We start from the raw sequence: 10,954 nt of genomic DNA, 5'->3' as shown, positions 1-10,954 counted from the left end.
GAATACTGTAGCGCAGAGGCAATGGATAATACAACACATGATAATACAACCGGTGCACTTGAAGAAATTTGCGAAAGACATTGAAACATGCAAAGTGGTATACAAACCCCCCCTTCTAGGATCTCAAATGTTACGAGTTTTGCTACTACCGTTTGTAATTCTGTGTGTGAAAATCATACCGTGTACAATATGAATAGTCATTGACACATTGATGAAAAGCTGAACAACTTCGAAACCACATGCCCAATCACACAACAGCAGTACTACATTCGCTCTCGAGCAGACGTATGAAATTCCAAGAGAGAAGAAGTGTAACAAGGTGTCGTTTCAATATATGAGGGAAATCTCTTTAGGGTGGGTTATTATATAGGCTTATTTCCGGCCTATATAACATCTAAGCAGCCCTGAAATACCTGTTACAGTGGCATGATACAATTATTTAGCCTATATAACATATTACGAGGTATCTTTTGGCCGATACTGGAATACATGAAACGTTGATAACAAACAACAATACAATCACCTTAGAAACAGTACACATATAAAACACATACAAAGTACATAAAATTCAAAGGTACAAGTTCAGAACAGAACCTACCGATAGTGGAGGTCGTGACTCTATTAAAAACATGCAGTACATTGTTCTTTAGAAATATGCCGCCATAATGAAATATATAGGTACAGCCATGTAAATAAAATATTATTAAAAAAACATAATATAATTTAATAAACATTTTGCAAACATATTGCAAATACAGAATATAAACTGATACAAAACTAATCTCAAAATCCACAAGCGCCTGACACGTTAAAATTAGACCATTTTTCTTAAGTGAACAAACTTGTTCATCCATCTCCTCCAATAATCAGTAAAAAAAGTGTTTTGTTACATGACCAATTTAAGTATTATAAAACACGAACTTTGGGAAACTACCCGATCATTTCAAGGAGTAAGCACGATTTGTAAAAGTAATGGTCAAAGGGAAACAATCAACAACTCTTGTCAAATCGAAAGTTCACGACCACCAAATACGATATAATTGTAAAGCATGATTTTTCACCCCGTTCACAGAAGGATGACAATTATTCTCATGATTGCAATCAATATCTTGATTATCTTGGAACGAAAGCAGCGATTATAATATTTCGGACATTTGCAAACATACACCGCCAACATCTCATGACAAAAACATGCTCTGAATCAGTTAAGTAGAATTGCAAACACGGTCATGCGTTTCAGTTACCCAGTTATATTTCTGCTGTACTGTAGTGCCCGGTTCAGGGTTCTGACGTCTTTCTTGATTCCGAGGATGTTGAAATCTTGTTTAATTTTAACATACTGTATTAATATATCAATATTGATATTAGTATTTGACTGATTTGTTTTTATTTTTGCGATATTTTGTCGTAGGGTTGTTCTTACGATGGCCCTGTTATATCTACTGCTGTCTTAATGCGCTGTTTAGGGCAGCGTTTTGGAGATCTTGGAACAGGGAAAAAGTCTTCTTCAGGTGAATAAAAAATTACTTACCCTTGACATTATTCGAGATGAAATGTAAATTAAAAAGTTGAAAGAAGTCGTATTTGCGCTTTTTTATACGGTTAATACACCATTTTAAGGTCGTTACCATCTGCAAAATGGTGCACAGCATCAGTAAAAACAGGTGCACCACTGTCAACACCCTTGGCATCCGGCTTACAGCAGTCTCGGTTAGGTTGAGACTGTTCATTGACAACAATAATAAGTGCACCACTGTCAACACCCTTGGAATCGGCTTTCAGCAGTCTCGGTTAGGTTGAGACTGTTCATTGACAACAATAATAAGTGCACCACTGTCAACACCCTTGGAATCGGCTTTCAGCAGTCTCGGTTAGGTTGAGACTGTTCATTGACAACAATAATAAGTGTACCACTGTCAACACCCTTGGAACCGGCTTACAACAGTCTCGGTTTGATTGAGACTGTTCATTGACAGTAATAATACGTGCACCACTGTCAACGTCATATTCCATCGGCTTACTTGTTGGTCTTTTTTAATAATCACAAATACATCATATTCCCAATGATCCTCAAAGACTAGAAAATAACTATCAGCAAACACCGTTTATGATATTTAAGACTTTATAAGTGAGAAATGCAATACCATACAAAATGTTCTTACAGTAATGATTTAAAAGTTATATGTTGTCAATTACAAAAATAATACAAATCATACATTTTATTTAATGACTAATTTGTTCATACTATTTTGATATGTCATGAATTCAGTTGCATAACAATACACACTTCAGTATATCTACTGACGCGTTCATGTGTGTGACTAAGCTTTCAGGGTAACATGATTCAATTTGCTAGCACAAATAGAACAACAGATACTGATTTTGTATGCGAGGGAAAAGTTACCCACAGAGGTAGTCACTTTTAGATTTTTTTTTATTATCCAATTATGTTTTTTTATATTCAATAAACAAACTATAGGTGAATATGTACCAAGAGTAGATGTTTATCGATATACATAACAGTATACGTGTTAATATATATGGGTCAAAGAATGAAAACTCTGTTTAAAACCTAAGCAGTTCTTAAATAATGTTTCAATCAAAAGTCACTTTTAACAATATTTACACATTTAACGCAAAACAATGTTTAATGTTTCAAAGAAAATAACATGGATGCAAAAACACATTTGTCCTTCACTTACTTAAACAATTCCTTAAACAACGATGCTTTTCGGAAAACAATGTGTCACAGAGTTATGATTCGTAAAATGTGCAGAAATAGATATTGCCGTTAATCCTTCATTGTCAATCATTTTACGAAATAAGTTTTTGAAAAAAAAACACATGCATTTTGAATACTTAGTCACTTAGTTTTTCTGATGTTCATATAAAATCGTCGTTTAGTGATGCATCAAGTTTCATTCGCATCCATTCAAAACTTTTAAGTTGATGAAAGTTGGTATATCTATGCACAATTTTTTTTCTGTTAGCAAATGTTCCAAGTTTGAAGTGTTTACATTTGATATTTTTGAATAAATTAAATGAACATCAGAGACGTGTAGGGACGAACAGGTAAGTACTGAAGCAACGGCAGTAGCTTTTGCAAGTCCTTATTTTTGCATAAAGTATATTTTAATTTAACGAGCTATCATACACACTAATAAATTACTTGAAAACTGTTTGTAAAGGTTTGGAATATTTTTTACAACAAAATAAAATCCGATTAAACATTCAGTACATGTACAAGCTGTAGATATTTAATCAGGAAGATCGAAGGTTGCTGTAGCTTCTTCAAGGGTACTTTGTAAAACTGCCCGAGCTTCAACCTCCGTGCCCCCAAAGAGAAGGGATAGATTTGCACTTCCAATATTTCCAAATTTATCGCGACAATTCACTTTAAAACGTCCAATATGGTGGCAACCTTCTTCGTCGACATATTGTGGATACTCTTTTGATGAGCAATACAGATTAGCATCAAAATATGAAAATGGCCTAAGTGGACTAAAGCCTTTTTGTTTGCATGCTGTTTCCATGTCAACTGTTTCGTACTTTCGAACAAGTGTGGAAAAACATCCCTTACATTTTGGTTTACCTTCTACAATAATCAGTTTTTCCTCTGGATGTGACTTCGGTTCGAATTTTACACAAGCAGATAAACCATACGAATATCTTGCAATTCGCGATACAATTTCCCTCCTATTGTGTCCAAAAACAACTGCTCCTTTCAATACAGCCAAACCTGCATCCGGAGGAACTATCAGGGTTTTTTTGTTAAACGCAACCTTAACTTTGTCTTGTAGCAGTTTAGAGTCTGAAAATCCCCCAACCATCAGAACAGTTTGGCAACCCGTAGCCGTCTTCTGAAATAGTGTTCCAACATGGCCAACGATATTCTCTATTGTAGTGTTGAAAATTGACACTAATACTGATGTGTCAAATTTTAACTTATCTTTGTCCTGTCGGATGCTTTCTTTATACGGCGAATTTTGCAGCAATTGCTTGAGACTTTTTCCGGTCATCTCTTCAGCAAGTTCCATCAAACTGATTGGAATACGAATGACGGTTATCCCAGGTTTGTCAATGATATCCCGTTTCTTCACTTCGAAATTTCTTATCAGTTCTAAGTAATCTTCCATATTTTCACTTTTTAGTCTCTCGATAATGTTAACACCTGCGTAAAAAGTATGTATAAGTGTTCTATTAAAGGAGTATAGCAAAGAAAATCATGCTTTAAGTTCAAATCTGATTGCAGAGATTTAACAACTTAGCCAAAAACAGTTTGTGAATTGGCTACAAAGAACTGCCTGTTTATGGTGTTTTACTTCTTTTAAGTATGGCATTGCTATCACAAATAAAATACCATGTACATTTACCTGCTATTTTATTGAATAGCTCTAGAAACGCATCGTCTACCTTTGTGCCACCCCATGCGCCCCCTGATGCCTGTAAAAGTTCTTTCAGTTTTCCCTCTTGAGTGATTTCGTGAACTGTTATGTCCACAGTACCACCTGAAAATTCCAACACATTGATTCTGTTTTATACGCAGCCCGTAAAACGATGCTAAAGTATGCATACAGTATGTAGTTTCCCAATATCCATTGGATGTCTTTATATGCTGTGTTTAATGTTTAAAAGATTATAATTTCTATTCCTTGTGACTTTTCTCGTAATGGAAACACACCAAGATATCTACGACTCGTTCTTAACAGATACTTTTCGTACATATATGTATATGTATATAAAACCAGACATTAAAGATGGACTTTGTTGCACTTAACTAGACTTACATTTATGTTTACTATTATTTTTCTAATATTTCTATGATAAATACCGCCAGCATCCAAGACCAAGTATTTTGTTCCCGGTTTGAAAGTTGACACGGAGGTGTCAGAACTTTTTTCCATTAGCAAATGGCGGCAATAAATGGAAGCCGCCTCCGGTTCGAGGCAAATGCTCAACTGACCAAATGGTATGCCAGCCTAAGTAAACACCAGTTAAAATATAACAAAACATACAATCTAAATATACAAACATACTGCTATGTGTCTGGTGGAACCTTTAATATTGCCTTTACCAGTGTTCGACACTAACGGGGTCCCGGGATCCCGAGGACACCAATTTTTCGGGAGGGACACCTAAATTCAAAGTCTGGTATTCCGTCGGGACACTTAAATTTCTGACCGATAAACGCTAAATATCAATAAATATGTAGCATTTTATAATTTATTACCTAAATTCGGGTCCCCCTAAATTTCTTGACAGTGCATGTCACAATGATATTATAATTATTATTATCGGACCAAAGCGAAAGTATAGCTGGCTTTTTGACTATAGTTACGTCATGAATCTATAAATAAACTGGGCGCATGTGGGTTAACGCTTCCGTTTTGTTGTTTACATTTTCAACAAGGTCAAAGGTAACCGAGATTTATTATCGGTTTTATACTTATGTGGAATTGTTTTGCTTATGTGTCAGAACCGCTCAAAAAAGATGCCAACACTGGTGATACCTTTATGATACGACCTTCGAGTATTTACAATAATATTTATGGCACAAAAGACCGGCATCATGCATTCAGCATTCTTTGTTAATTGCCATTTAACTTATCAGTATTCTTTGTTAATTTTAAAGGCGTATATTTTAATGCTATGATCAAATCAGAATAGAAATAAACTTTGCTAAGTTTTATTCATCATTTACAGTCAATTTATAAAATGTTACGACTTTATGGCGCGAAAATTAACATACACAATTTTTGGTCGTCTGCTCTTCCAGTATGCACTATAATATCTCAAATGAAAAGCACCGACATCTGACAACACCCTGAACCATAAAGTATTTTATGCGTATTTTCTGAAAATCTTAAAATAGTAACAAAATCAAGTTTTTGTATACATAGTTTCCATCTTTGTTTTTGACTGAAAACAAAAGGGACTTAGACACTCTACCGCTTTGAACCCAATCTACCAACTTAGAGACCCAAATATACCTAAATGCCATTGCCAGAGGTTCACATGTCTGACATTCAGTGCTACTAAACTTGTCATTACATGCTGCTGAAAACATGTATAATATGGTGTATACTTGAAATACAAATTGTAAAGTAAAAGACACTGTATTTGTATATTGAATATAATATTAAACAGGCTCAACAATATAAATATGTAAAAAGTGGAAGGGACTCCTAATTTCAGGAAGGGACACCTGATTTCAAATGTTGGTGTCCCTTCGGGATCCCTTGGAAAAATGGTTAGTGTCGACCCCTGCCTTTACTATACGAATTGAATCTCAAGCATGTAAAACTGAGTCAAGTTTACATACGAATTATATAACAATGGTAGTAAAGACATTTCGTAGGTTTTAGTTAAATGCAGCACATGTGTAAGAATATATAATTGTCTTTATAGTTTTATTAATGATGGAAATAAACCTACACAGACAAGACCAATGGCCAAAAACCTTCAAGTGATCTTCTTTAATTACAAAATGGTCAAAGGCCTTAGGTCAAATAGACCGACAAAAGTAGACACTCAAGACAACATATAGGTAGTTATTTTAGGAACATATACCTCTCTAGCTGCCTCACGCATGAATTTCTTGGCCGGTTCACTCCAAATTGCTGGGACTGTGATAACCCAATGAATGTCCTTATGCGTGATATCGCCACTTAATTTGTCAGAAGAAGTTTTCATTAAATCGTCCTTCAGATAGCGAATGGACAAGGAAAAGACCGTGCTTGCTTTCAGCCGCTTTCCATCTTCATCTTCAATCTCTAAAGACATCGTCAGTGTCTGAAAGTAAGAAACACATTGTCTTGATATTTGAAAATGTATTTTATACTCAATAACAGATGTCAGTTTTTGACACAGCTGACTTTATAAAACAAACATTTAACTTAAGTACGAAACGCGCCATTATTTTAGGCGGTGTAATAGCAGAAGCATTATCTTTTATCATTGTTCAATGCAAACTAGAGGAACAATCATTCAAGGTCATCTATTTAATGACTCAAAGAATAAAGCAAAAGAAAACAAACACTCAATAAGACACACAAAACAACAAATAAAGCCCCCCATTAAAATGTATAAGAGTATATTTAATATAGTTTGAGTTATTTTAATATTGGGTTTGAGACTTTAACTATAATAAATAATATATTTTTTGCAATAAAACCAAATAATAAGAAAATCCTTTAAAACGTACTTCTTTGTCAAAAAGCTTCATTTTGAACCTCCGAAAGTAGTACCACTCTTTGTGTTTATTCTCAGCGGCTAGATCTGCATATTGGGTCTCAGCATCGTAGCCAAAAGCTTCAATGGTCTTCCCATCTGGTTTAATAAGGACACATGTTGGGCCTGTTGAAAGAAGGAAAAGAGAGAAAAATGATACAAATATAAGTTTACATTAAAATATAGATTACACGTTTACCCTTTTCAGTATAACATGATGATGATGATGAGTGTGTATCTTAAAATGCATGAAATGTACTTTCCAAGTTGTTCTTCCCATACCGCGTTTACGCAAGCCCCTGTCACACCTATCCGCGATGCCACTGCGATTGGACGGCGTTGTCAAATTTCCCTGAGCGCCGTGATATCGCAGAAAAAATTGATATTTTTCTGAAGATTGCGATGGCACGGCGTTGTCACGGCGTTCTTGTCGTTACTATGGAGCTCCATGGCGTTCTACCGCGTTCCTAGGGAGTTCTAGTTGGCGATTGCCTGCGCTCTCATTGCGCTCTCACGGCGCTCCAACTGCGTGCATTGATTTGTCACGGCGCCTGCACTGCATGTGCACTGCGCTTTCACTGCGCTGATGGCGTGTTGTTTTGCACTACATATTAAAACGATATCTCCATAAGAAAAATAAAAGTCCTTGTAAGCACCGTACACGCGCCGTATACGCGCGGTAGAGACGCACTGTGGCATTGTAGGGGACCTTACCGTGCTGCTAAGGCGACCTCGGGCGATCCCACTGCGCTCTTATCAGAAAGCCGAGCGACTTCGTTTGGTTTTGGGCTTGCTCAAAGTGCGCGCCGTCGCCTAGGGCTGACCTCACCGGGCTCACTGGCGAAGCCATTACGTTGCCGCGGCGATGCTTGCGATTCCACTGCGCGCCGATCGGGGTTCTGCATTTTTTCTTGGTCGCCGTGGGGACGCGGGGTTTAACCAATAGCATAATAGTCGAATGAGCAGTCAGTCTGTGTGTACTTTTAATACGAAACAAAAGTTGTGCTTATTTTAATTATTGCGCAACCTTTCCGTTGCATGTGAATAATCAAAAAAAGAAAAAAATATGTTAAAGATTTCGATTACTTGTTTCTGTAGTTTTCATAAAAATGGATACAAATATATACATTTCGACAAACCCATACTCTGTAAAACAAGTCCTAAAAAAACCTGCTTAATATTATGAATTATTTTTTTACCTTTAAGTGAAACAAAATTGCCGCCGTGCCATGTTTTTGCGTTCACTTTAGCGGGGTTTTCTTCGAACTCGTGGCGGAATGAGTAGGCCCATCCCGAGTAGGTGGTTCCAAAATCTATGCTGGCGACTACCAGAAAGGTCGACATAGTCACTGGTTCGGGTGGTTCTTTTGCAAAATAGATCGTACTCATGTTATTTATTTTACAACTCCGTGAACATGTACGCGTTTATATCATTTTAAATTAATCAAATAAATGAAACTACGGATACAAACTAGAAGCTATTAAGTTTTATGCAACTTTTATACACCATATATATATAAGAAACCTATACACAGTTTGATCCATGTGTAATAATTTATTTAAGAATATACACAAGCGTAAGTTCGGAATACTGTTTTCATTTACATTTAGAACATTTAGAACATGTTTAAAAAATAATAAGAAATCTGACATTGTAAGGAATATACATTCTCAAAATAATTGTTTGGCGTTTGAAGTCCTGGCAAAATCCAATTTTCTAAAGAAAATATTTAGCAGCAAGCCCAAAAGCAATTTTAATTTCACATCTGATAAATATAATTGATGTATGTTTTGAAAAAAATAAGTATTTGCGTTTGATGACGACAATGACGCAGTGACATAAAGTCAAAGAAAGTGTCGCTTTAAATTATCATTTAAAAAGCGTAATGATGTTGTTGTTGTTGTTTTCTTTTAAAGATTAAAGAATATCTCTTTGATTCCAATTACTATTGTCTAACAACAATAGCTGTGGTCAAACAACAGTTTTTTTGCTGCAAGGCCGCCATGCAAACATGAAATAATACATACAGTTCATCGATAGAGTCATTCGTCATGAAATGGCTAATATATTATCCTTATTTTACATATTTAGCACTACATCTGATTATAAAGATAATAATGCGCACTTCCTTTTCTAAACAAGGAAGTAGTTTGGTTTTTAGAAAATTACCAAAGACAAGATGTGCCTTAACGTGTTAGACTGTACAGAACCGAAAGAACATCGTACTTAAATTTAATAATACAAAGCTAGCATGACTATCAACGTCAAAAATAAACATATTAATGAAATAAATGGAGTGGTTAAAAAAATGAAATAGTTCACCGCTTTAAAAGTAACGATTAACATCAATTCAACGATTGAAATCTTTAAATTTTGAAAAAAAAAGCTTAAGACATTTTCGCAAATTGCTGGTTGTACTAACAATTACTAATATCTACACGTAGTTGTTAATTTAATAACATAACTTAATAAGAACACTTACCTCAAATGAAAAATGTTGATGGCATTTTGTACAACCTGTTCCTTTCCAAATGTATATTACTTCCGCCCTCGAGCAGTTTTAAACCCAGTCCAAACACGAGATATGAAACGAGGTATTGATAACCAATATGTAAACGTTTTACACGTGTTGGTTATACTGAATGTTATCTACAACCCCGCTTAAATGATTTAATGTTTTCAATTTATAAATATTAGACAGGTAATATTTTAAGTTTTGAATTAACCGTGAGTATCCTATTTTATCTTAATATATAAATCTAGTGCATACTGTCAAAATAGTTAAACATATGTGACCAGTCACGGGATTTTTGGCCCGAAACCACTTTTTGGGCGAAAATGAGATATGAGTAATTTCTGACTGTACTATTCTTTAGGATAAAAATACTGAAAAGAAAATTCAAAAATTCCTATTTTTAACGAAACTATGACAAAAACTAGAAGGGCACTTGGTTAAGAAACAGCTGGAAATTCGGTATAGTTCAAGAAATTATTGAAACATTTGTATTCACAGATGCTATAAATATTCATCACTACAATATACACAATTGCCACATTATATTTCAGTCATCATAAGTATGCAAAAAGTGAATATCTGCTAGATTTTGATCTGTTTACATTTTCAATGTCAGACTGTCAAATTTCACTTCCGCTTTCTTTTCCTGCGATCAATTTCCATCCATTTGACCGAATTTAGAATATATTGCATTACATTAAAGATATACACATTTGTTAAATTATATGCTTAAACAATGAAAATAATTCTACTTACCAACAAATTCCTAATTTGATGGAAAATGCCTTTGGTTCAGCTTGACCTACATCCTCAAATTTGGGTTAAAAAATAGCTCATGACAACTACGGGAGATAACACCAAAAGTAATAAACAATACGAAAGAAAGTGGTTAAAAACACTATTTCTATGAACATTACATTTTAAAGACTATATTTGACTGAACAATATAGGGTGACAAATTGTTTAATGGTTGTTATAACGATAAAACCTTCGTTACTTTCTTATTTTTTACGCTTCAACTTTGCGCACGTTTTTCTCGATATCGAGGCTATCGGTTTCGGGCCAAAAGTCTCATGACGCGTCACATATGTTTGATTCAATGAGCTTTAATTTTAGAACTTTATGTAATACCCTCGCATTCTCTTATATATTATATTTATAAAAAGAATACTTTAAAGAAAAATACTGCATTTTCTTATTTTTACCCT

The 10,954-nt window shown here is 34.8% G+C and overlaps 1 protein-coding gene across 3 annotated transcripts; it reads right to left on the bottom strand.

Moving 5' to 3' along the window:
• Window positions 1-2,117: 2,117 nt before the first annotated feature.
• On the bottom strand, window positions 2,118-10,582 carry LOC128203659 (heat shock 70 kDa protein 12A-like). 3 transcript variants are annotated; one of them, XM_052905168.1, is made up of 8 exons: window positions 10,503-10,550; window positions 9,714-9,891; window positions 8,430-8,594; window positions 7,205-7,356; window positions 6,571-6,792; window positions 4,832-4,979; window positions 4,374-4,508; window positions 2,118-4,171 (listed from the first exon to the last, which is right to left on the bottom strand). In XM_052905168.1, the coding sequence occupies exons 3-8, from the start codon at window positions 8,572-8,574 to the stop codon at window positions 3,258-3,260; spliced, it is 1,716 nt and encodes a 571-aa protein (XP_052761128.1). In that variant the 5' UTR covers window positions 8,575-8,594; window positions 9,714-9,891; window positions 10,503-10,550; the 3' UTR covers window positions 2,118-3,257. The 3 variants fall into 3 exon arrangements, with proteins under 3 accessions (XP_052761128.1, XP_052761129.1, XP_052761126.1); XM_052905169.1 differs by having other exon boundaries at window positions 9,714-9,803; window positions 10,504-10,533; XM_052905166.1 differs by having other exon boundaries at window positions 9,714-10,582.
• Window positions 10,583-10,954: the final 372 nt, after the last annotated feature.

Source organism: Mya arenaria, chromosome 9 (genome assembly GCF_026914265.1).
Source record: "Mya arenaria isolate MELC-2E11 chromosome 9, ASM2691426v1".
NCBI lineage: Eukaryota > Metazoa > Mollusca > Bivalvia > Myida > Myidae > Mya > Mya arenaria.
This window is presented reverse-complemented; position numbering and strand designations above follow the sequence as displayed.